This window comes from Limanda limanda, chromosome 5, assembly GCF_963576545.1.
Source record: "Limanda limanda chromosome 5, fLimLim1.1, whole genome shotgun sequence".
NCBI classification, from domain to species: Eukaryota; Metazoa; Chordata; class Actinopteri; order Pleuronectiformes; family Pleuronectidae; genus Limanda; species Limanda limanda.
In genome coordinates, this window is record NC_083640.1 from 30122023 (window position 1) to 30149222 (window position 27200).

Here is a 27200-nt window from a genome sequence, read left to right on the forward strand (position 1 = left end):
TAGGTTGGCCCATTGGAAAATAATCAGATCTATAAAAAAAATAACCAATCGCAAAACTTAAAATGCTTTCACTTATGCGGCAAACTGAAAACATATCTGCATCTTGAGTAACGTCAACGTTTAATCCCGTGTAAATCAAACTGGATGATTGGGAAAACGGATGGTAAAAACGCAGATACATGTTGCAACACAATGTAACCACTAGAGGGCAACAAGTACTCACGACAGACGACACCAGATTTCCAAAGTGGTGTCAAGTCAGAAATAAAAGCATAGAGACACTTCCGGTAGTGAAAAGTAAAGGTTGGAAAATAAAAGGGTTACTATCGCTGATAGATACGCAACGTGACGTGCATAAAACCCCTCGATACACGTTGAGCGTTCTAATGTAGTGGTATACAAATATCAAGGCAACGTACCGTCCGTGGAGCTGATGTGAAACTAACAAAACTGATTCTCTTTGTAGTTATCCAAAAAAATAACAGTGATCATAACAGGGTCGGATACAGTATGCTCTGTTGGGTCCAGATCAGATGATACAATACTTCAGACTTCAATATATATATATATATATCAAATATTGAATTAGAGACGCTGTTGAATAAACATAAGAACAAGTACAAAAGCATCCATCAAGCAGCAGCGTTATCACGTAGGAGAATACATGTGCTGTTAGTGCCACACTGCACAATTCATACATGCACACCATCTTTACAACTCATTTAGTTATATTGTTTGTGAATGGGGCCAGTCGTGTTTTGATCATTTTCAGAGAAGTGACAGCGTCTGATGATTTACAGTATATTGTCTCCGTGGGGCGTTACCCCAACTTCCAGGCAGCGAATGAACGAGTGCCCACCGGCATTCAGGTCGGACTCCCATTGGCTCCGGAGCCCGTCAGTCTCGTGCGGCTGATGGTAGGTTGCAGAGCAGGTGAAGTGTTGACTGTGGTTCACCGGGCAGCAAACAGCAGCGGACCCGCCAGGGGACATCGATGGTGGAGTACGCATCCATTCAGGGAACGGTCTGACAGAGACCATTACTGGGGCTTACATGGAGAGCTGAAAGTGAATATGAGGTTCACGTCCTTAATGATGTACATAGCTCCGGCTCTCATAGTTATTTTCTATGTATATATTGGATTTTCTGAAGCTGCACCTCGCATCAGCCCTTACGATGCGTCAATCTCCAGGAAACCCGGCTCAGCCCCCGACAGCTGGGAGACCCTCCACACCGACATGCCTCCTTCTTTAGCCGAGAGCAGGTTCGCTCCTGGCTCTCTAAACGGACCCACGCCGGCGCCTGCCATTGTTTCTGCCGGCCCGGCCGCCACGATCGGCCCCGTATCTAAGATTGCGACCACCCTCCAGCCTCCTACAACGGACCCGACCACCACCACAGCTACCGCCACCGACACTGGAATAATTTCAGCCAATAAAGAGCAAATAACTGCGCCGATTTTAAGATTAAGCGGGGCACGCAAAAGATCCACCGATGTACAAACATCACTTTTTGCTCCAGACAAAATGCTGCAGACCATGGTGTCCATGGTTTCCCAGCGCACTGCAAACGATGCCTGGGCTGCGGATAATACTGGTTCCTCTGTTACCTCAATAGAGAATAGTCAAGGTGAGTACCTCAATGAAACCGCTACCAGTCGTTTCATTTTCAGTTTGGGCCCTGCAATCATAAACATAAGGTTAAGGAAGTCCACGACTGCATGCTTTTATTTTATGGCATAGATTAAGTGAGAGTGAAGAGAAGACATCCATGTCTGATAGAGGCTGCTGGATGCTCGCTCTGGGCTTTTGACGCAGAGAGCGACCGAATAAACCTCATTACAACAATAGGCAGAGCCTCAGATTACATGGTGCACCCCTTTAGATAATTACAATCCCCTTCTCATCAAAAAATAAAACTGTAATTCATGAACAAATCGTTCAGAGTGGATGTTGTAATGTGTCCTAAATTATATTCCACAGGCCTTTGATTAGAAGGATGTGTGCCACATATTACAGAGGGCTTGGAAGGGGGGGGTGTATGAGAGGGTGTGATGTTGATCCTGTTGTTAAGGGAATTTATCCGTCAGTTGCCATAGCATCCTCACAGACCATGATGCGTTTGACAAGACATGTTTGATATGAACAAGAAATCGCAAGGAGCTCCTCGAATAGCAGCTTCGTCCTTCCTATTGTTGTTTGCATGGCATTAACAGAACAAGGCCATCCAACCAAAATGGCCAGGCAGGCAGGGTAAGCCATGAATGAGCAATGACAACGGAGCCCCTCCTCTTACACACACGCGCACACTCACACACACACGTACATGTACATACACACATCCCAGTATCCATGTGGAGGTGTTGTTCCCCAGCCTGCACCGCAGCACAGGCTGAGATGTCCCATCCAAAATTGTGCTTTCGTCAAATATGTGCTGTTAGCAGAGCAGAGGAGAGGATGTTTATCCATATCAATATCTCCAGCATCCAATGATGAATTCACATCCTGTCTAAGAACATGAGGATACAGGGTAAAAAGGGCTCCATGTGTGGTTTACAAAATCTTGACCTCTATTTTCTTACCAATCCACATTGTTTTGTAGTTTGCTGCCTCAAGATGTCCCAAGATCAGATCCTAAAGTAGCCTGCATGCTTTAATTGTTATTTTCCAGCAGGTATTTGCACCTCACATCAGGGTCCAGTCCAGTCATGATCTTTGATAAAAGTGATCTATCATATATCTATCTTGCATTGTACATTTGTTCTCCTCACTGTTCTACCCTCCTGTCAATAATAATATCAGTGGAGAATAAGATAAACTGATCAAAATGACTGACTGTGATACCGGTATGTGTTGGGATTTGATAAAGAGTGGGGTTGGAAGAAAGAAAGCGGTCCAGCGCGCTGATCGGTCTGTTGACTGTGTAACCTAAAACGTGCATTGAGTGGTCCATTAAAGATCCAAACCCACATGTTCAGTGGAATATTTTTTTAACCAGGTCTGAAGCTTGGGAATTCAGTTTAATGATGTTTTTTATTCATATGCAGTTATTTAGAAAGTTGATAACATTGAAGTCAGTTTGATTCTAGTAAAAATCTTTTTCAGCCTCTCCATTGTGAAGATTTGCTGCTTTCCTTTGTCCCATGTGACAAAGCGATTTGAAGAAACCGCTTTTAGATGGACATTTCTCAACATTTTCTCCCATTAGGCTAAATTATTTGATGACATAATCTCAGTCAGGTTAATTGATGGTGAAAATAATAGTCAATTGCAGCCCTGCTTTCAGTTTATTCGTTTATGTGTCAGTATCGTAGATGAACTAAAATGGCGTCGCGTGCGGCTGTTCACTCAATGTTATTTATTGCTGTTTATTTGAATCACGAAGACTAAATGGTATCGGTTCCCTGATGCAAGATCACACATGAAAGCTGTATTGGAAGCTTCCCCAGCACTCCTCATTGTTCTTGTGTAAAGACCACTCACATGATAATTTCACATCAACATATAGGCGTCACCAGAGCTTACTCCTCGCCCCGCCATCAATTCACATTGTCTGGCAGAGCAGGGGCCTGCGGACGGATACAGTATCAGGTATACTTTCACAGAGGTCAGGTTCTCCTGTTTTCGGAACATCTCCAATATATTTCCTCGTATTAAAAGCAAGGGACATGGTTGAACGCTTGAACCAAAGTTGAAGTGTAATTGTTCCTCTGCAGCCACAGCTCCTGCTGCACTGGCTTCTCCTGTAGTTGCACAGACGGGCGAGTGGTGAATTGAGCACGAGTGGAGTTCTGTGACATGACTTGTTCTGAAACAACCTGCCAACGTCAGTGTCTGGATACCAGCCATGCTGTCACACCACTTTATGGCATTTACAAAGATAGGAGGTGGGTTGAACTCTGCTACAGGGTCACCCATTCTCTCTCCACGACACACAGGTCCAGTCCAATCTACATCAAATCTGTTGTGAAGTTTTATACATCACTCCACAGAGCCCTTAGCCCACACCTAGAGAAAGCCTGCCTTGTGTGTGTGATAAGCTAGATCTCAGACATTCTTATGCCTGATCTGGACCGACAGTTCTTCAGTGGATGTCACTGTGGCAAAGGGTCTCACAATATATACTCCACAGGCTTGCATGACTACAGGCCTTTCTTCGTTACATAAAAGTCCAAGCAACGGTGGAAGAGCAGCAAAATCAGAGTGGGACACCAAGGCAGGAATATATTAAATACGTTCACTTGTCCTGTCCTCTTTATCTAACTGCTAGCAGAGGTACTGTGTTCAGTGTGTGTGCATACCACATGTGGGAAAAACATTTTTGTTATTCTCTTAGATCTCTTATCTGCCTTTTTTCTTTGTCTGTCTGCTAAGCACAGAGTGGAGACATGTCAGGCCTGCAGTCAACAGTCGCCACACCTAACCTGCGGTCAGATGAATAATAGATTGCTCCTCCCTTCTCAACAGGGTCATCCTCAAGTCTCTCGTAATATTTATTTTGACCATAATCCTTCATCTGTAGCACACACACTCTTTTTGAAAGCCAACATGTTTTCTGAAAATCAGCAATATTATTTCTGTACAGTGGAGGAAGCAGGTTGTGGACTTGTTTTTCTGACTCCCTGGGTTGGTGAAATAAATCTGGACAAGGAAAGAGTTTTTAGTTTGTATTATCCCTCTGCTTTGTTATTTGCACCGGCCAGCTCCCAGCGGCACGAAAGAAGAGTGTGAATAGACGAGGGAGCCTTAAGTTAGTGATAGTGGATCACTGGTTGTACCTGAAAGCTTGCAGTGTTACTGTTTCTTGGTATGGTCACACAAACACACTATCCAAACCAAAATTCCCTGTACTCAGCCCTTCAAAGTATGTGATTTCCAGTACGAATAATGACTAAATTTTGTATTTTACTGATGGCATAGCACCTGAAAGTGGACTTCTTTAGTTCCACACACAGTGTTTGTGTTTCACTGTTTCTACAGTGCAAACATGAAAATAAACTCACCTGCCTGGAGAGTGCAACAAACAGGAAAGGCTCTGAATTGGATATGCAAAAGTTCAGACATTGCTGCTATGCAGCTGCATATGCTTACTCTATGTCTGTTAGCTTTGGCAATTTTCCCGATGAGATGGTTTCAGCAAATTTTCTGAATAATGACACCTGCATACATGACTTCCAGGCAATTTCAATATTTGTTATATGAGGTAGGTAACTACACCAATGCAGCATAACCATGATACTGAGGCTGGTCACTACATTGTTCAGTTGCATGTTCAAGTGCAGTCTTTTATATGAGGGAAAGGTCTTTTGGTGCACATAAATAAGGACCAGCCATTAATGATTACTGTAGATTTTAAGGCAATGGAATCAAAACAGATATGAATGAAACAAGTCTCTTGGACTTTATACAATAAATGTGTAAATTGAAGTTAATTGCAGTTATTGAAATAACAAGCTTTGCTTATGTTATAGTTATAGTTTCTTTCCTAGAAGCTTGATATTTGCAATTATTTTCATTATCAATTTATCTCATAAACATTTTGATCAATATTTAGTTTACCATGTTATACAGTATTTACAGTCCCTGGTGATGTCTTTTTATTTTGTCGGACCAAAAGTCTGAAGCCCAAATGTATTAAATTAACAATGATATTTAATAGAGATACCTAAAGTGTCATTATAGCATATTTTTTCATACTATGTACCTCCTTTGAGCCCAAAGAGTCCTTTTTTCCACCCTAATTTGCACACACTCATAGACATCAGTCCCCTAAATATGCCTGATTATATTTATCAAGATCCTTCATTTTTATGTGGTTCATTGGTGAAGTGATCACAAAAAAGGGCAACAACTGTGATGTTAAAGAAAGTATTGATTCTAAATGTTGAAGAAAGTGAAGAAAATATCATGTATCTGCCCCATTGTCTGTATCCACACCAAACTTTAATGGGTTCCACCTTTCAACCAAGTTTTGTAGAAATCCGTCCTGTAGTTTTTGAGCAATCCTACTGACAAATAAATTAATACACACACATACACACACACACACACACACAGCCAGACAAATAAAACAATGGGTGGAAGTTACAATAAAAGTTAACATCACAATGCCCAAATCCTTAGGTTATATCACTGCCAGTACATGTCACAAAGTACTTAGTGTCTCTCTCCCTTCCTTTTCATGGTGACACCCCCGTCCATTCTCTCAGAGGGCCTTTGTAACTGCAGCACGGGTGCGGAGGGGATTTTGGATTCGTACGAGTGTGACCTGGCCACCGGTCAGTGTTCGTGTCTGTCGGGATACACTGGTCTTCAGTGTGAGGACTGCGAGGAGGGCTACTTCACCAATGGCACCAGCGGCTGCCTGCCCTGCGCCTGCGACTCCTTTGGTGCAGTCAACCACCTCTGTGACAGGTAAGGCTGCTTCCTCTGCTTCCTCTTGAAGAACTTTAGATTGAAGTAAACTGTTGTGGTAGCCATGTTGGAGGTGTTTTTTTGGTTTCATCAACAGGATTGACAAGAGACATTACTTAATTTATTTACTGTAATAAATTTGTCTTTAGATAATGTCAACTTCTTTACTACTTTACTACCATAGTATATCCAAAGGTTAAAGATCCACAACTCTGCATTTTTATATCACTTTGGATTTTGCACTTTCCATCAGCTCTAATCAGCTTTTCATATGTTTTTAGCTCAATGGTTTAGTATTTAGCACCAAACATCAGCAAAACCAGTGAGCATTTAGCAGCTGAAGAGGCAGCTATTTTTCGTGAGCTACAGCACCTCTACAAGGCTATTCAATGTCCGCTATTGTGTCAACATCTTGTTCTACAGTCCCCAGTAGCCAAAAAATCTATTAATGTACTGTAGGTAGGATTTAGTGGCATGTGGTATTAATGGTGCAGATTGCCACTAGTTGATTACTCCTCCCATCACCCATCCCTTTCCATGCTGCTGGAGAACCTAACAGTGGCCTCAGGTAACACAAAATAAAAAGGCCTTCTCTAGAGCCAGACTTTATTTTGTGTGTAGAAACATCCTACTGGTCCTTAGAGGGATATTTCACACAAAAATTTAAATTCACTGAAATATCTACTCACCACAATGCCGATGGAGGGGTGGGTGAAGCGTTTGACTCCACTAGCTGATGTTGTGCCCCTTGGGTGAGAGCAAACTAAGGTAAACGGGGCAACAGGCGGAGGAAATCAGCGGACATTTAGGGATATGGTGTAAATGACGGCGTTCTGAGTAGAATGTGAATGTTGTGGCTTACGTACACTTGGATGATCGCAGGATCGCATTTTATGTTTTGTTCTGTTGTTTTTTTCTATTGAAGAAGTGGTAACCAGTAACTTCAATTGTACTGGATTTGGCTGTAACGCTGTTTACCCCTGAAACACCAAAAGTGTTTTGTGGACTCAGTTTTATCAACACAAACTGGATATATTTGAGTTATTAGCCTTAGCATATCATTGAGTTTAGCTATCATTATAAATGTATCATGTTTAGACATAAACTACCTATCCAAAAGACAATGGTGTTTGTCTAACCACTGTATTTGTTATGTATCAGTTTGCTGATCCAAGTTGAGCTGTGACAGCTTAACACATAATTTCTCCCTGGTTCATTTCTGCAGTAAAGACGCTATTTTCCCTCATGAATTTATTACCCTGTGGTAGCAGAACATGTTACATCAGCCTTCAGCAGCTCATGCAGTTTTAAATTAACTAAACAAACAATTAAAGAGCGGACTCACCCTGAAAAACTTAACAAAAGATGGACTCGACGTACACGCTCACTAGCCTAACAACATTAGTGCTATGAAAAATAACATTATGCTCGACACTGTTGAAGATTGTGTTTCTCTAATACGCTCCACATTCAAAATTAATATTTAAATAATGACCACATTACTTTCTTGTCCTTAAATATAGAATGACCTCCACTTTTCAAAACAAATTTACAGATAAAGAAAATGTCTTATATTCAGGTCAACACAGTAGCCTTTATCTGCAGAGGGGGAGAGAATTCTGAGCTGTCTTTTTAATTTTTTTATTTTGGGCTTATGAAAGCACAGAAATGTTGTACTAATGGTGTATTATGGAAGGGAAACTCTCATTTATAGCCTGTTGTAGGTGTTATGTTTTTATGACAAAGATATGCAGATATCCAGATATGGCCTCTGGTAGATGTAGAATATATCAAACTGGTTGCAGTTTTCTAAAGAGGTACAATCTTTAGCAGCACAAGTACTGTGGCATGCCAAACCGAAACACAATGTCTGTTGTGAATTAGTGTTTGTTATCTGGCACGAGATGGTCTGGGCCTCAGCTTTTCTCAGGCATTATGTTATCGAAAGCCCATAGCCCCGCAGAATCATTGTTCCACCTAGTTAGCCAAACCATCATCCCACAGGCCTCCCTGAAGGCAGCAACATGTTCAGACTGTGCTTACTCCTCAAATTCAAAGCCAAAAAACACACGGCAGACCTTACATGCAGTTTGTCCACAAGTCACAAGAACTGTGACTTAGCTAAAAAAAAAGCTGTGTGTGGGTTAGGAATCTGTTAAAATAGCGGCTGTACTCTCTGCCTCTCACCGTGAATAGGAAGGCTGCTGCTTTTTACAAGCTTGAGTCACTGTGTAAAGGATTCATGTTGTCATAATACGTCAGAGTAGGCTTAGATACGCTAAATCTTAATGGGTATGCTTTTTCGATGGAAACAGGATGAGTCTTTCATATTATTGAAGCCTGAACTGCTACGTCGAGGGCTCAGTGGGATGTAGGTGAAGGTGCAGGCAGGAGGGTTTCTTCAGGATTTCCCACAGTAACATTCCTGACACATTCCCTCTCAGACAGTCTGAGCCTGAACATTGCTAACCCTGTTAGCCTAGCCGAGCCCCCTGCAGGAGCTTATCACTGTGAGTTGCGCAGATTAGCTGCCCCCCAGTCTACTGCTTTAGGTATCTTTCCAATTAAGTAATGAGCTGAGATAGAGCTTTTTGGTGCTTTAGAAGTGTCTCCTGTTACAGGAACTGCATTGGCAGTCAAACTAGACTTGGACTAATGCATTTCTTTGTATGTTTGCATGCAATATGCTCAAAAACTGCACATACAGACTGCAGACACACCTAGATATCCCAAAACATGAATTTAAGCCTACAGTCATGCTACTGGCTTTCTGAGGCTGTATTTGAGTGCTGCTAGTGACAATGCTAACATGCTGACATTTATATGGTGTAATGATGGGTATTTTTTTTTTTTACTTTTTAATTCTAGCATGCTAACATTTGCCAAGCATGGAATTCAGCTGATGTTTATTGATTTCCATTTTTTACTTCAAACCAAAGTACCAAAGACTTAATGGTGAAGTGATTACAATTCATCAAGAGAGGATGTGGGTGTTTCCCGAAATTCCACAGCAATCCATTCCACAGTTGTTATTAATTAAAAGCTAAAAGTATCAGCCTTTGTTGCTATTTCAAATGGCCACAATCACAGACAGCCCCTTGCATCACAGAGAGAGGCAAGAGGTGAACTTCTTCAAATTGAGTTAATGCAGTACATTTTGTACAGTGTCCACTGAAGGAGTGTGGTGTAGTCAGACAAAAGGCAGAGCAAAAAGGCATGTTTCAGAAACTTATTGACTTTCTGACAACTTTTGTTGTAGCATCCGGAAATATCCTGCTTTTATGATTTCACCCAGTAATTGCCGTTAACAGCCATTAAAGATGTTGATAGACATGCAAAGGGGGAAGCAGATTATCTTCCAGATATCCACAGATCTGATTGACAACATGAAATTAGAGAATGAATTCTGTTCTGTTCTAATTATGTTGTGTTTGCTGCGACAGCATTATGTAAGTCAGTACAATATTTAGCTATACCTAAAAGTTTCTCTAGACTGATGTCTATGAGATGTTAATTTGTGTACGGCTTTGGTAATGACCTGAAGCTACATGTCCACTGCATTGCTGAGTCACCGTTTCAGTGTGGTGATGCATTTATCTGGATAGCTAAATCCAAATCATCCCAATATAGATGAAGTGACATCACAAAAAGATATTTCCAGCCAAGTAGGGCTGACTGTTATAAAAGGCCTATTTTCAGCTTTCTTAAACATCACTGCATTGCTTACTTAGAATCTAAAAATAAAAAATTATATGCATCTAATATCAAGAAGAATTCGTCAAGTTTAAACAAAATGTTGTGGATTGTCATTCAAAGAGGCTACAAAGAACAAAGTTTTCCTTCCAGTACCCTGCAGTTAGACCCTACTTTCCTCCCAGATGACCCTCATTATACTTAGTATAAGGATTTTAACTTGAGGCTCTAAACCATCTGTTGTGCTCTTTAACAGCGTGGGTCTCAATTGGTACATCAGCTGACACACAGCCATCCATCAGTACAAACAAGCACTCAGGGTGTTTATTAACTTACATTTCACAAGAGTTGCTGATAATGATTTGACCTATGCTCAGTTTGCTCACTTCCTCAATGAGCTCCATATCTGTGTGTGGATGAGTGCAGCGTTCATCTGCCAAGGGAAGGTAATTTGATGTAGCTTGAATAGAATTTTGGTAATTCACATGTAACTTCTTTTTGTTTGACAATTTATTCACTCAATTCAGTTTATTTCTTCTAGCACTCATGATATTCTGTAAAGCAAATTATGATGAATGGATGATAAACTCTCAAATATTAAGACCAAGAGCTGTTTGACCCTCTGACAAGCACTTTGAACAGTAATGAAACTTTTTCTTTTTATGAAAAACACTGACTTTAAAGCATTGCAGGTAAACCAGGTAGGTAGGATGAATGCAAAGTCTTCTAACTTCACTCTGCACTATATGACTGTTAAATAAAAAGCTCTCCACACGATTTCCAGCACGCAAACAATGAAAAAGTGACAGTATATTGTTGAACTATTTGAGGAGGACTGACTAATGACAAGGAAAACTTCTGAAGGAGGCTTTGCAGTGTTACCACAGGCCAAGCAAGTAACCCACTCCAAGCAGGAATGTTTAAAACAGGCACTACACTGGTATTTGCTAATTAGAAGTAAGTACAGCATAGGCTGATGGAAATGTTTTTTGGGTGTTTTGTCATTAACCATAGTGTCGGTAAGTTTTGCCTTATCTATGGCCCTTGATAAACAGTTTCAGTGTTCCTTATCTTTCATTCATCGAGAAGTGAACATATTCAGACCAGATTTCATGACAGTGCAGCCAACACTGGGTTCGACCTCTGGGACAATGGTTTTCTGTAAAAAATCATACGTAGCAGTTTATAAGATGTTTCAGTCAGGATCAAAATGGTATTAGCACTGCCATCTGCAGAGCCACAACCAAAGCTAAATCACAGCAGTAAAAACAAGAAACAGACACTAGTATTGTGTTAGTATTGGGTGAATTAAACTTGACCTGACCATTTTTAAACACTTAACTTCACTGAAACCCAGCTAATGCAATAGTAGGGTTGACAGCTGTTTAAACCAGATGATGTCTGTAATTACATCCTCTTAACAGCCTTAATGAGATTTCCTCCTGTTGGTCACTCATGATGTGGCATTCTTCCAAATTATGTAAATATATGTAATGCGAATCATATAAAATGTGTGAGCACAACAAACAGTGTCTCTTGTATGTGTTATAAAAGTTAAACAGAATTTGGGCCAGCTCCGGAGAGGGCATCATTCATAAGACAGTTCGGTTCACAATAATGTATGGAAGGCGCCACGGTCTGTAATGAAATATTGATTGTGGATGCAGATGTTTCTTCTTGTTTATCATGTGTCACTTTACAGTAGATGCACCACTGCCATCCGGTTTCTACTTCATAATTTATTGTTTGAACAGTGATGTGGGCAGAACCTACAAAATACATCAACACGTTTTTATATTCTTCCTTGTCTATGAAAAATGTCTATGCCTGAAATGTAATGTCAGAAACATTACATTCCAGGAATAGACATTTTTTTATTAGATTTAAAGCGTGAATGTTTCTGTTGTTTTTGGCTACAATCAAGATATCAACATAGTGTATCAAGGAGCTCGTTTACAGCTTGAATATACTAAATGCAAAACAACATAACCAACTTCCATTGAAGCCCTTGATCAAGTGGAAGCAGGGAGGTGAGTCGGGATCCTGCTGACATCAGAAAGCAGAAGTAGACTGCAGGGTTAAATCCGCACGTCTGAGTCCTCACGGATGGCCACACTCACCGCTTCACCGTCTGATTCATATATTTTAGTTCTTCATGTGTATAGTTGTTTAGTTTCTGTAAATCAATTCACTGTAGGCTGAGGCCTTTTCTACCACTGAACATTTGTGTTATTGTGGACCACTTGCTGTGTTGTTGCACCTTTTACCAAAACTGGAGACATGGAACTGAGATAGAGCTTCTTCATGTATTTTATATTTTTTTCAGTCATTGAAGTTTATTCCTTTTAACAAGGATATAATAAAAAGTAATAACTTTTGACTATGGTTAAGGTGCAAAAGAAGGTATCTCCCCAACTCTGAGGGTCACATGTACTGGTGCCATTAAAACCTCAACATCTGCTGACTAAAGTGTAACCGTATTAAATCCACTATATTTAATGTTCAGACACACATTCATTATCTAATGATGGTGAAGAAGTTGGCAAACTGAGGTTTCCCTTTTGAATGTTGCTGCCTTTCACTTGTGTCGAGGCCTGCAGCGTCTGGAATGAACCAGGCCAGTTGAGAAGAGATCAGAGGTCCTGCTGCTTGCTGGGATAACACACGTTTCAGGATTTGTCTGCATACCAGCAATGCAACTAAACCTGTGTCCTTCTCAATCATTCACCTCACCTCCTGGTTATTGAACTCACATTGTGCAATTACTCCCCCCTTCAGGATTTTTACCCTTGTTCTAATCTGACACATGTAACAGACGATGGCCAGCGTTGTCACAGCAGCCACAAAATGAGGTTAAGCTTTGTCACCCGTGTAATACTGACCTACTTGACATGCAGATCTGACGCAGAGTGGCTGGGCCAGCACAGTTCAGTGAAATCCCTGCAAAACAATAACAACTCCTCCCCGGGCTAAGAACAACTAGATTACTGATCACTGAGGGAGAATGTTTTCCCCCACTCTGCTCCAACTGTAGACCTGCATATGAGATGATACATTTCGAAACACGTACCGGCGAACCAGCCTTATATCTGCTCACAGACACAGATGACAGATTGTGCTGCATTGCCACAGGTTAGTTTCTGACTGCAGAGCAGAGAACAGGCCACGATGGTGCATTAAAGGACTCTTTCTGTTGTTCTTGCCCATAACCTGCATTATTCTTTAGTTTTGCAGTGCGAAATCAGGATCTAGTCAATTTAAATGTGATTTTTCTCAAAGTTGAAGAAAGGCAGCTGATCCTCTTTTCTTGGAAACCTACTTAAATAATTAATTTCTTATCAAAATTGTTGCTAATAAAACCCTGGCTGAGATAATTGATGAATTAACTAATACGAGCTCTTATGTCCTATATCCTGAGAGTATTGTCAGCTGTCAGGGGTCGTTGTTTGCGGTTAAAGCTGTGTTATGTACATTTCTTTAATAAAACGGTTGCATGAGAACATTGAGCAGGACTGTTTATGGTAATGTTTGTTTTCACACATGTAAGGAGTAGTACCTTTTATTTAAATTTGCTATATCAGCCAAAACAATTGCCCTTCTTTCTATTCACAGTTTATTCAAAGATTCTGTAGTTAGTTTATATCAAAAATGGAATGGGTACATACTGAATATTCATATTATAAAACTATAAATCCTGTGATTTTATAAGATTATATCTATATATTAGCTTATCCTAGTAGCAATGTGAGTGAAGGTGACTCTTGTCTAGTGCAAACAGCAAATAGTTTTTACATTACACAAGCCACAGATACAGGTCTGCACAAGCAGGATTTGCCTTTTGACTGCTAAAAAGGAATGGTGTAGAAACGCCACGTGGTGCACACCTACAGATAACAGAAGTAACTAGTGCAACCAGTAACAACATTGCCCAGATCTGCTGAGGTGTGTCAGCTGCTGAGAACATGAGGGGAGCTTGTTCATTGCTGCACCGTTTACCGTTTATTGCCACCCACATTTATTGTGTGCACAGCAAAACTTCATTCCAGGTCAACACAGAAATGACAAAGCATTAGATGACGAATGATGAAAATCCAAAAATGTATATGAGAGCAGACACACTTCATGTATCAGACAGACTGGATCAAACACACAGCTTCCAGAAACACTGCTTCTTTCACATCTAATGGGGTATGAAATCAGTTTATCAACATATCACTAGATATTTTCATTATTGAATAGTTGTTGCCAAACTTGCTTCCAGTTTTAGTTAAAAATGGTACTCTTTGTTTTATCATGGTAAACTGATATATTTGGACTTTGACTGTTTTGACTGTCTAAAGATGTCAGCCTGGACTCTGGGACGGTGATATGAGTATTTATTATTATTTGAGCAATCTGCAACATAATCAATGAAGGATTTTTGATAATTAATGACAAAAAATAATTTACTGCTAAATGTCCTCAGAAATTGTGATAATAATATGTATTTGATTAACTATGGTTAATTATTATAAATCATTATTGTTTGAAAAACATGTTATAAATATAACTAAACTCAAGAGGTGCGTATCCTGATCTCAAGACCGTCTTTGCTTAATGTTTACCCTTCAAGATGGAATCATCTGTCATTTCTGAGTTTTCTTGAGTAAATAAGCATCATGGCATTTTTGCATTAGGGTCAGGATGCTGCATATGGTTATTCTTTGTTCTCTGTGTGTGTGTGTCTGTGTCTGTGTGTGTCTGTGTGTAGCTGGAGGGATGTAGATTGTTGATCTCCAGCCTTGTCCTCAGTATTGCCCACGCCCCACTGAGCACTGCTGTGGGCTGCTTCATTTGCATTAACTGCACTTGTTTCAACAAAGCCCTGTTTGTATGAAGACCCACGCACATGCTCAGGGAAAGTGCTCCCAGTCACTCTTGATTTGCTTCAATTGTTTTGAAGTTATTGTCCCCAGATTATATTTGTGAGTCCATTGTCTGTGTTTGAGGGCTGGTCAGGCTTGACTTAGCGTTGTACTTCTTCGAGGATGTTAACTTGAATGTGAGTGGGATTAGAGAGCCATGTGTGATTTTTCTTTGGGAATATATGTAGCCTGTCCCTGCCACTCCTGCTTCCATCATGCATAAATGAACATGCAGCGACTTTAATTAACAGCGAGCCCCACAGAATGGTGAGATAACGTGTGTGTGTGTGTGTGTGTGTGTGTGTGTGTGTGTGTGTGTGTGTGTGTGTGTGTGTGTGTGTGTGTGTGTGTGTGTGTGTGTGTGTGTGTGTGTGTGTGTGTGTGTGTGTGTGTGTGTGTGTGTGTGTGTGTGTGTGTGTGTGTGTGTGTGTGTGTGTGTGTGTGTGTGATTGCTGAGGAGTTTAAATGTAATTGGGTTTAAGTTTGCCAGAACATTCCTTAAGGCATTAGCCACTGACATTTGCTCAGCTGAGAGCGATCATACTGTTAAACACATGAAGTAAATAAACAGCCTCTAGTGCTCCGATTTTCTATATTAAGATCTGTTTAAAGCTTGGCTGATGCTGGAATTCTGTGGCTGACATTTGGAACATTAATATGAAGAATCAGTCATAAACATGAAATTTAGTATTTTTTAAAGAATTGTGTTTATGATATATACTTATGAGGACGTTCTAAAAATCTACTACTCTCTAGTGAACCAACTACGTAAAGTGACATAATTTCTGATTTGTCTCAAACCTGGTTTGGTATTTAATGCTACAGTTTTCTAGTCACTCATCACATACGTACATGGAAATGTCAGCCCTGTCACACAATTGGAAATTTGCAGGAGGTCTTACCTCATAAGTTTTAATAGAAGCATAGCTTCTGTATGTATCCTTAAAACATAGATGCAAAGTGACCTATTAGGATTGCAGTCAGTAGTGAAATAATGTCTTATCTGCAGTCCAAAAAACAAACCCTTTCTTTGGCTTGATATTTTGTTGCTTTAAATCAAACACTTTTAACTGTTGTGCTGATTTTGTCTTGTGTTCTGCCTCTTACAGCTCAGGAATATGTGTGTGCAAGACCGGAGTGTACGGACCAAAGTGTGATGATTGTCACCCGGGTTTCTTCCACTTCAGCAGTACTGGCTGCCGACCCTGCCAGTGTCAAAACCACACCAGCTACTGCCATCCACAGTCCGGTGAGTCTATAAACAATATTTCTGTGTTTTTTTACTCTATAGATTGTTAGTTTTTCCCTCTATGAGACCACCCCCATAATCCGAAATGGAAAGAAATACATTTAACAAACACTATAAAGTTTTGGGGAATTTGTAGTTCACTTACTTGAGTTCTCACTTCATTCCCCTATCCTCATGTGCAGAGTGAAACATTGTACTAATATTTTACTTTGTCTTTTTACTTTTACCATCATGACCCTCTGCGAGCTTGTATATATTTGCTGACAAGACTGAGAGGGAAAGAGAGCCAGAACTTAACACCTTTGTACTATGCCCTGACGATTGCTGTGTTTGCATAGAGAATATGACTTTAGTAAATATTTACATAATCAGCTGGCAAGGACTCTGCTAGATCAGAAGCAACTGTTACATAATGTTAGAAAGGTAAAATTCCACAAATCCAGTGTCTATACGCATTTGCGTATGATTTAAGGTGGATTTATCCTCCTCTGTGTCCTTGATCACCAGGAGGATTGCAGCTCGCCTCCCAGCAGCCGGGCTCAAAGACTTAAAACCTCAAGCTAGTAACAGGGACAGAGGATAGCTGGAGGGGACAGAGTGGTGATAGTGGCAGGGGGGTTGTTTTAAAGCCATATGTCTTGCCATTATAAGGAGCAGATGGAGCCCAGTGTTCTCATGCTGTGGATTAACATAGTTCAGGTTTTGACAGCTCCCTTTAAACACTGACCCTGGCCTCTCCACAGGGCAGCTTACACAACACATTGTGCAAATTCAAATTATACTGTAACCCAAACACTGTGGACCACAGGCAAACATGACAGGGACTCGCCATTTCCAGCACGACTGAGACAGATTGTCTTTGCACTGACTCAGTTCTTTCAAACTAAAATGATTTTAAAAGATTGAGTAAAAGTAGTCAGAGATGATCAGTTCATCAAGAACTTTCTTCACCAGATCACAAGTTCTGTAATCTAACAGAACCTCAGAGCTCACCAAGAACTTTGAGGATACACGTTGAAACCTAGATGACGTTAATCAACCACACACAACCGTGAACCTTAAATGAGTCTAACTTAATTCAGGAAACCCTTCATTTATCAACAACTGGTACTCTCCTACAAGGTTAACCTCCTCGTTAACCAACAATTGAACCTGTCATGAGGAGGAATTGCTGCAGGGACCCTTTGTTTTCAGCAGCTGATTCCACTTAAGTAGCCCCTCTGTTGACACACTTTTAGGTTAATAGTTGGAAGAGGAGCATGAGTTACCTCATAACTGAAACCTCTGTGCCACGTGAGGCAGCCTTCAGACGGGTTGAGTCATGTCTAAGTAACCTCTATCATCTATGATCATGGAGGCACAACAACTTCACCACATACAGCGACTCAACTACAAACAGCATGGCAGTGGCAGTACCTTCATAAATATGTATAATCATAACAATGAATGAAATACTTTTCTATGTAAGTCAAATTAGCATTGCAAGAGTTCAAATCCATTAGTTTATATTCATTAAAGAAATAATCATATTGAACATTAGTCAATGATTAATTATGATTAATATAAATTTAAAACAGAAATTTAAACTGCATTTCTAAATAATTATTCCACCATTATAATGGACAACATGATGACCAACATAACATGTTTTTTTTATTCGCTAGATTGGCATGTTGATATGAATTAAATGGAAAACCATTTTGTTTTGTTTATTGGTTCATTTATGTAAATTGAAGAAGCCATGACTTTATCGTAAGCCCAACAGATCCACTGTGTTGAAGGAAGGAAGTGAATCAAGGAAGTAACCTAATCATGCCACCTTTGTTCTGTCCTCCAGGAGTGTGTATGAACTGTGAAGCAAACACCCAGGGAGCCAACTGTGAGGAGTGTAAGCCTGCTTTCTACCGCAGCCCTGGAGCCGCCCTGACAGAAGCCTGTGCACCGTGTCCCTGCTCCAACTCCACCTCCACTGGCACATGTCACACTGGTCAGTCACTTCTCACAGCCACACATTAGCCACTGAGCTTTGTTCCTTGTCCTGGATTAGCTGCAGTGATTCAGCAGGTTTGGCCTCTCTGTCCTAATACTCACCATGAAGTCAGTGTTACAGCGTGGTTTCAATGGTGGGTTTGTTTGATTGTTGAAAAAAGACATTTGTTGGATCGACGTCTGACTTGATATTTAATACTGTCAGATTGTGCTGCAGATATGTCAACAAGACATCTTATCTCCTGCTGTTGACCTGTTCTCCAAGGTAATTCCAAAGATACAGTGCAGAGTGTCACTACATTTGAATGTTGATTTGGTCATGAACCTCTAAGAAGCAGTGGTCTTTCTTAATTCTGCTCCTTAAGAGCCTTTGATGCAGCGATCGTGTCTTGCTTGACTTTGTGTATGTCTGTCCTGTCACAGGTTCAACTACCACTAGGGCTTCCTGCTGGTCCATTTCAAGTGTATCAGTGTGGTACATGAATGTGTACAAGGGTAATGGTCAATGAGGATACAGAAAGTTGAGTCTTAATTCATTAGTGCCGGATATCGTCTCTTCAACATACCCCAGCCACCAGTTATTGTCATATGAATCCAAAATGTAACCTTGAAGTCATTTAGTTGCGGATTAAGGAGCATTTACATATCTGCCTCACTGATTCTGTAGTGAGTTATTTAGCCCGCCGTTCACCAATATCGTCTAACTGACAGTCTGTTCCGATTCTGCTTCCGGTGCACACACAGCGCACTTCATGAACAGCAGCACTCTGCTGTTATTTGTTATACCCATGGCTTTGTCTATCAAGTAACATACAGCTCCCCCTATACAAATCCTTCAAGTGTTCCTGCCTGTTTACAGTGTTAATGCACAATAATGTTTGGTTTTGATGAGAAACTTCCAGAACTCTAAACATGCAGAGTGCTTTGGATCTTTTTTTACAGACAGTCTGTGATTTAACAGGGACCTTCCTGTGTGACCCCACTTATTTCCCCTCCAGGCTGCTGCTGCCCTACTTTCACAACACAGCCAAAGGTCTCTGTGGGGTACAGAACTGGGTTGAACCGCAATCACTGTCATATTCCGAAACTACTTCAGTTCTGTCTGATGATGTCATTGTATATCAGCTAAACACAGCATTGAGGGCTACACCTGATCAACAACACTGCTGAAGGAGCTTATTTTGTCTCAGGAAAATATTTCCCAAGTCAGTGCACCACCATACTGTATTGTGTAGGATAGGTTGTTGAATTCATGTTACCGCCTGCCACTGGCATGTCATAACAGAATTCATCAGAGCAGGCATATTTCTGAATAATCTTGAAAAAAGACTGCTACACCCTCTTCACTCCAAGCTGATCTTTAGCTAATATCTGTCTATGAAGTTGTTTTACAATGTGATTCTGGTAAGACCACAACTCACTTGAAATTGACACGTGTATTTCTCTGCCTGGAGAAAGTTTAATTGTTGTTTTGTATTAAAGGGATAGTTCACAGGAAAATTTAAATTCACTCATTATCTACTCACCATTATGCCGATGAAGGGGTGGGTGAAGTGTTTGAGTCAACAAAACACTTCTGGAGTTTCAGAGGTAAAAAGTGTTGCAGCAGAATCCAATACAATTGAAGTCAATGATGACCTCTTCTTCACACGTAATAAAACAGAAAAAACATAACATGCCTCCATACTGCTCGTGTGGTCATTTACACCGTGTTTTAAGCTTAAAGTCTACAGGAAGTAGCTAAGCTAGCTGCCATAGCCACAGGATGGGGACTCCGAGTGTCCTTGAATGCAGCTCGTAGGAAGATCAGGGGACATTTAGATATTTTTCATTATCATTCATTATACTTTTGTATATTTCCTTTTTTTCATTATTTAGGTATATGAAATCTTAAAACTAAATTTCATCTTTTACAACCCAGGGGTCTTATTTGTAACTGTTGCCTACACAAAAAACAGGGTTGAACATGCATATGTCACATGTGCGCAATTCTACCCTAATGGCTGAAATGTGCTACTCCGACTCCGTTACGGACGGACAGATACGACGGACTCTTTTTCATTTATTTACGTATAGTAAGAAAAATCAGAGGTGTAGTAGAGCTCTCCGAGGGCTCTCTGAGGTGCTCGGAGAGGGCGTTCCTCGTCGGAGAAGGCGTTCCCATGTGTCCGTCTCCGTCAAGACGGAGTAGCATATATCGGCCTTTACTCTGACCAATGCGTACAAATGTTTTGGAGACGAGAAAATTACGATGCAGATGTAAGATGGTGAGATAAAGTCATATTATTGATCCACTCCACGTATTCCTCATCAGGTTATCTCACCTTGCCCTTCCAATTTCTGGACCAATCACCAACAGTGTTGCCATATCCTGACACCCCCATTGGTGGCGGCCTGCTTGGCAACAGCGCTTAGGCTGTCAGGTTATGATTGCCCCTGCCAGGAGCGTCAGTGGAGGTTTTGCAGCGGGAAGGGAGGGGAAGTGACAGGAACCAGGCTGAGCTGTGCTGGGACAGCATGAGTGCAGCTGGGCCATTCCAGCGCCAGTCAGGCAGTAAGAGACTGGGGGGGGATGGGCAGCATCACATTCTCAGTTAGGACAGGAACACCACACGAAGAGCTCAGTCAAAGAGGCAACAATCAGAAACATGCTCAGGGTCTTGTCCACAGAGAGATGCTCTTATGTTTATAGTGTGTGTAGTCGTGGAGGATGTTGTAGCCTGAACACTGAGCTGGAGAGCATCTGAGTACCGGTTGTCCTGGCAACAGTGGGAAATGAGAAGATGCCATAATGCAGTATCATTGCTCCACATTGGAAGATAGATGCTTTGGAAACGTGCTGATAAGGCCTGTTGCAGTGAATGACTATCCCTCCATACTACCACACACAGAGGTGAAATGGAGCATTTCAGCCGTTCGGAATGTGGGTCACACATATTTAATCATCCATGTATGATTACATCCTCACACAGTAGTACATGACGACCGGTATCACTCAGTTTACACAGAAGTTCATCAAATATTTGTATTCATATTTTAATTTCTCTTCTGCTCTTATTGATTTTCTTTTACATGTTTGAATGTGTCAGGAGTCAGTCAGACAGTTTGCACCTGACCAGCAGTTATCAGACCTCTGTACGTGTCATAGCATAGTGGAGGATGATGGGTAAACAAGCAGGTCAAGTCCTCTGGCCCAGTGCAGAGCAGAGCTGCACATCTCATATTCCCTCCTGGTTATATAACCCATCAGGCTGGCTGCCTTTGAATCCCCAGCAGAGGTTAACTCAAGCTTATCAGCAGCAGCCTGCTCTGTGCTGGAATACAACCCAGTCACATGACCACACTAGATAGAAGCTGACATCTAGGCCACTCGAAGGCAGTTATCTGTGTCTAAATCATTCAACACCCTGGGCTCTACTGTGCTGGGGACTGGAGTGTAAAGGCAGGACATCAGTTGTTTCGCAGACCTGCAGAAGAGGATGGTTCTTCTGTTTTGGGTGTGGAAAGATTTTTTCTTCATCCATCTTGAGGAAATTTTGTATGTCCCCTCACTTATTCTTTTACTTGTAGGCAGTGAGGCCACACCTTCCTCTAGTCTTGATGTCCACTCAGAGCCCTTTATAGTTAAAGTACAGTATGTGCAGCACTTTTTTCTATGAGAAAGGGGGGTTCAGTATCTTGCCCAAGGACACCTTGGCATTCGGAAGACTGGAATCGAACCGCCGACCTGCTGGTTAGGGGACGACCGTTCTCACCCCTGAGCCACAGACATGAAATGACAGATGCTGGGATCAATTCTTTAGAGAAAACAGACTCCAATGTATGACCAGAATGTCTTCTACTCTTAAATCAGCAGTTAATGAGTCCCTCATTGGACCTTACTGAGCCATGAGTATGGAAAATAGTGCACGAGGTAGAATTTAATTTACTATTATATATGGTGACTGCGAAGGCATTTTTAATCATAGAGTAACGTTTTTCACTCTGAACAACTTTGTGTTGATTTTTACTGATCCACTCCCGTGAAACGATATGTCAACTGAAGCGTCTTTGCTGTGAGTTCTTGCACTCATCTATTCAGGTGTTCTGTTTTTACTTGGCTACTGTCTGTATATACAGTGTACAGACTTTACATACACCCTATCGGTTTTCAGTATGTATGGCCCTTAACCTGTCAATCTACATGTTGTGTTTTACCCACTGGATATTATAGTCTTAGTCCCGTGACCCGCAGTGTTTTTGTTTCCAGTGTGTTCAACAGGGAGAACACTGCCCCGTGTGGACACTACCAGAACATAACCCCCTCCGCTCTGATAACAGTCATCAGAAGCCATCTAGTAGCCAACTCTTAACCGTTCTGTTTGTGTGAAGAAAAGCACTTGAATGTTGGAATTAGTTCCTCTAGAACACTTACAAAAGTGAAACTGTGTTTTTGAATTTATTCATCGATTAACTTGAGCTTAAGGGTGGATTTTGAGATTTACATTTAAGATAGTGATAGTTAGCTCCAACAAGGAGGTTATGTTTCACCGCTGTCCGTTCAACTGAATGGATTTCCATTAATCTTGCTGGAAAGATGTGCTTTTGGTCAGGGTCGAACAAACAAATTCGTTTTTTGATGCAGATCAAGATCAAGGGTAGAAACCAGGATTTTTTTGCTTTCTACTATTTTTTATTAGCTCTACATTTTCCCAGTTTTACAACGGAATAAAAAAATCAGGCACATTTAGGGAAATTATATCTATAAAATTTGGTGCAGCTTGATTTGATTTAAGGAGAATTTTTTTGTACTACTGAATGCTATTCTAGTCGGAAGGTAGAACAGACCACAAAATATGAAGGAAAATGAAGTGCAAGTTTGTAACTTCACATAAATAAAGCAGAATGTAGTATTGATTAATGTCTTTGCATTATGTGGACCTCAGTGCAAATCAAACTGCTTATATGCCCAGAACAAAAACAAAGCTACATGTCATGGTCCCGGTAGTGTCGTGCAAAGTCGTTTTGAAAGGCCCTGAGTATAAGCTTAGCCATGTAACTACATTATCAGCAATGGTCAGGAGCTGAGGTGTGTCTTGTCTATTCCTGTGCAGATCCGAGTAGCTCCCCAGTGTGTGACCAGTGCCTTCACCGGTACAGCGGCCCACAGTGTGACAAGTGCAGTGCCGGCTTCTACAAAACATCCAGATCTTGCGTTCCATGTGACTGCAGTGGGAATGCAGATCCTCGAGGCCCCGCCCAGCTCTGTCAGCCTGATACTGGCCAGTGCCTCAGCTGCATCAACAACACCACCGGGTTCCAGTGTCAGCTCTGCACGTCTGGATTCATAGGGGACGCTCGAGCGCATAACTGTACCGGTCCAGGTAAAGACAGAATCACAATATACTGTAGAAACAAGAAAAGTAACAGACATTTTCACAGCAGGCACACTGCCTCTGTTCTGTTGATCGATTGATCTATCAATTGCAACAAATCCTCTGTGTTATTCATGCAATAGGTGGTGCAGCAGGCGGAAGCAGGAAGTGATGTATTAACTTCTTGTAGAGATCATACGATTTAAATGAGAGCAGTTTTATATAGGACTCACAGGCACAGGGGTGGGCTCTTATCACCACAAACCCTTTTCACCTCTCTATTGGTGTCTTCTACATCTATCTATGGCTCCTATTTTTCTCCTGGAGATGTATATTTTGTACTTATTGTGTCTGTCGCTCATTAGAAACACCAAGTCAAGGTGTGACATCAACCAATTAATCAATCAAACTTGATTTGTATAACCCATATTCACAAATCACAGTCTGTCTCATAGGGCTTTAACAAGGTGTGACCTCCTCCTCTGCCCTTAACCCTCAACAAATAACAAATGACAGGGTTTAACAGGGTAAAAAGAAGGTAGAAACCACAGAGAGAGCCATTTGTGAGGGATCCCTCTCCCAGGACGGACAGAAGTGCAACAGATGCCACGTGTAGCTGAGCACATCAACAAAATAATAATATTTACAACATTGATAAGATGAAACAGTTTTGAACACAATGGAAAAGTCTGTCAAGTATTTATATCTAAGAAAATGTCTGATAGAGATTAAGGGAGCAGCTGTGACAGTTGAAATGGAGGAGTTATTGCCAATAATGGTAGAATATGTGATTAAGCATATTGTAGATCAAGCAGCCTTGTTGTAATCATAGTCAACAATCAGCTGCCACCACTTCCATCTACTAAATAACTATTTGAAAAATTTGGTGTTTATCCAAAATTATACTTTTTGGAATGGTCTTTCTACATTTTGCTCTAAAACAAAGCCTGATATATTGTATTAAGCAACGTTTTCTGCATGGAAACACACATAAAGACATGCTATGTATTATTTCGAGTTTTTTAAATTCACTGTTTGCTTTTTATTTGTCTAAAGTCTGAGTGTGAATTTGCACCCTCTACAGTATTCTAAAAAAAAATGATATAAGTGAATACTTATATCAATTTTCCTTGCTCACTCTAGAGTTAACCATTGTACTGAGGGGGACAGTCTCTGAAGATATATCTTATAACTGGAATAAAAAAGAAAGTATCAGGTGTATACACAGTAAGAGGTAGTTATATCTATTTGCCACAAGGTGTCACAAGTGGCTGTGGTTGTACATCAACAACCTGGTGTTGCTCAGCACTGTTTTCCTTTCAACATTCACAGGCCTTCAATGAATTGGCTTATTATTTGTCTTTGATTGTTTCGTGATAAATCTTTTAAAATATTCACTAATGTTCTCACTGCCTCTCTCTCCCCAGCTCCGCGGAACATTCCCACACCAGCAGGTACAACCACAACAGAGGCCCACACATCGAGTACATCCTTTCCCTCCACATCTACAACCAGCACCACCTTGATTCCCCCCATAGCTCGAGGTGTCCCAGCCTCAACGTTCAGCAGCAACACGAGCACTGCACTGAGCACCGCTGCCACCACCCAGGCCCTGCTGAGCAGCCTGAGCAGCCCCACTGACAACACCACAGCAGCCCTGCCTGAAGTCTCCTGGACACAGTTCAACATCATCATCCTGGCTGTCATCATCCTGGTAGTGGTGCTACTGCTGGGCTTTGTTGGAGGCGTGTACACATACCGAGAGTACCAGAACCGCAAGCTCAATGCCCCTTTCTGGACCATAGAACTAAAAGAGGACAACATCAGCTTCAGCAGCTACCACGACAGCATCCCCAACGCTGATGTGTCAGGACTGCTGGAGGACGAAGCCAACGAGGTTGCACCCAACGGCCAGCTGGCACTCACCACACAGGGCAATTGCTACAAGGCTTAGCACTCCACCCATCCCCAAGCTAGACACCTATATTTACAGACCACTAAAGCTGCTGGAAAGCACCAAATCCAAAGCTCTTTCATGTATGACTACTTGTTACCTGCTCGGCTATGAGATTTCATAACACTTGGCAAATTGCGATCAAGCAGATTTGATTACAAATATGAAACATTTTCCTTTTTGATATGGTTTAGTGTGGAATGGGGCGATCAGTGAAGAGGATCCAAAGAAAAAAGTGTTTTGGTTGAGTTTTGCCTGCAGACGGCACTGTTGTGTAGATTATTTAGATAAATGGCATCTCAAGACACAGGTGCAAAGCATACACCTGTTTGCTGAAACGATGATCCCGGAACCAGTGGGAGAACTTCCAGGAGGCTAGCATTTCACATATTTGTTTAAATGGACTTTTGACTGTTTAAGTTATAATTGGATCACTTGGAACAGTGGTCTTCAATTGAGACAATGATTGTTATTTAATGAATTTTTATTCTGTTCTTATTTATTGTTTGACGTTTCATTCTGGGGGGAAATGCTGCACTTGTATGATGTGTTTATTCATGGTGTTTTATCTTATGTGCTGTTGGATGGTGATTTGAACTGGCCAGTATGTTCACATTTATAGTTTGTGTTTTGGAGCGAGTCTTAGGGGAAGATGAAGGCTGCTGGCACAAGCTTTTTAATAACTTCACCTTATGTTCATATAGCTTCCTTTTTGTTAGTGTGCCAGCTTACCTGAAGTATCTAAGAGGAGTGTTTTTTTTTAAGATACTACACTCACCAGATATAATCTGTCATATTTAATACTACTGTAGGGCTTGCATAAACTTACTCTTAATCGTGTGAGTGTGTGTGCGAGAGTAGAGGTTGGGCTCTAACTCATTCTCTGATGTCTAAAACAAACAGTTTTGTAGTGTTGATACTGTTTTTGAGTAGTGAAACAAGCCTGCACATTATAAAAAAAAACTCCTACTGGTCATTGTTTTCACGTTCAGTCATGTAACATCAGCTGGAACAGTGAGCTCCTGTAAAATCACTGCACTTCAGAGCATCTCACTTGATCTTGGACGAGGATCTTGTGTTCTCTATGTTGTTTTAGTTACCATTGGTCGGGTGTGCTTCTTTTTTACCATGGTGAATGAGTAAATCTAATTATGGAACTAACTCCTCAGGTACTGGCTCTTTCCCTAATGTGATCACTGTACATATGATTACTGTACAGATGAATGTGAATAGTAGCACTATTAATGTACAGGTAGTATACTGTGTGTACACTGTCACTCAACAAGCTCCAAACCTGTCACTCTCAAGGGTGTAATGCTCCTGTCAGCCCACAGCTTTTTGTATTTTTATTTCCTATTGTCAGTGGACTTTGCCATACATGCAATCACAGGACTAAAAAGCACCACCCTGAACTTGGAACAAAGAATGAAATGATGTAAATATTACCCCAATGTCAGAGCGTCAACTCTTAAATAAAAATGGGTTTAACTGTTGTCTCTGTGTTTCTCCCATATATTCAGGTCACTGCCACATTTGAAAGATTCCCTCCTGAGATACTTGAAGACATTTTGATATATTCAGTTCTGAGTAACAATTGTTTAAGATTTATATTTAACAATTGGTCTCACTCCTTGCTAGACACAG

General features: G+C 41.1%; 1 protein-coding gene across 1 annotated transcript; it reads left to right on the plus strand.

Annotated features, from left to right (window-relative positions):
* The first annotated feature begins 961 nt into the window (after positions 1 to 961).
* Positions 962 to 27049, plus strand: si:ch211-158d24.2 (multiple epidermal growth factor-like domains protein 9). The gene is made up of 6 exons (XM_061071443.1): positions 962 to 1629; positions 6209 to 6413; positions 16120 to 16259; positions 18097 to 18246; positions 23342 to 23611; positions 25030 to 27049. The coding sequence occupies exons 1-6, from the start codon at positions 1074 to 1076 to the stop codon at positions 25554 to 25556; spliced, it is 1848 nt and encodes a 615-aa protein (XP_060927426.1). The 5' UTR covers positions 962 to 1073; the 3' UTR covers positions 25557 to 27049.
* The last annotated feature ends 151 nt before the right edge of the window (positions 27050 to 27200 follow it).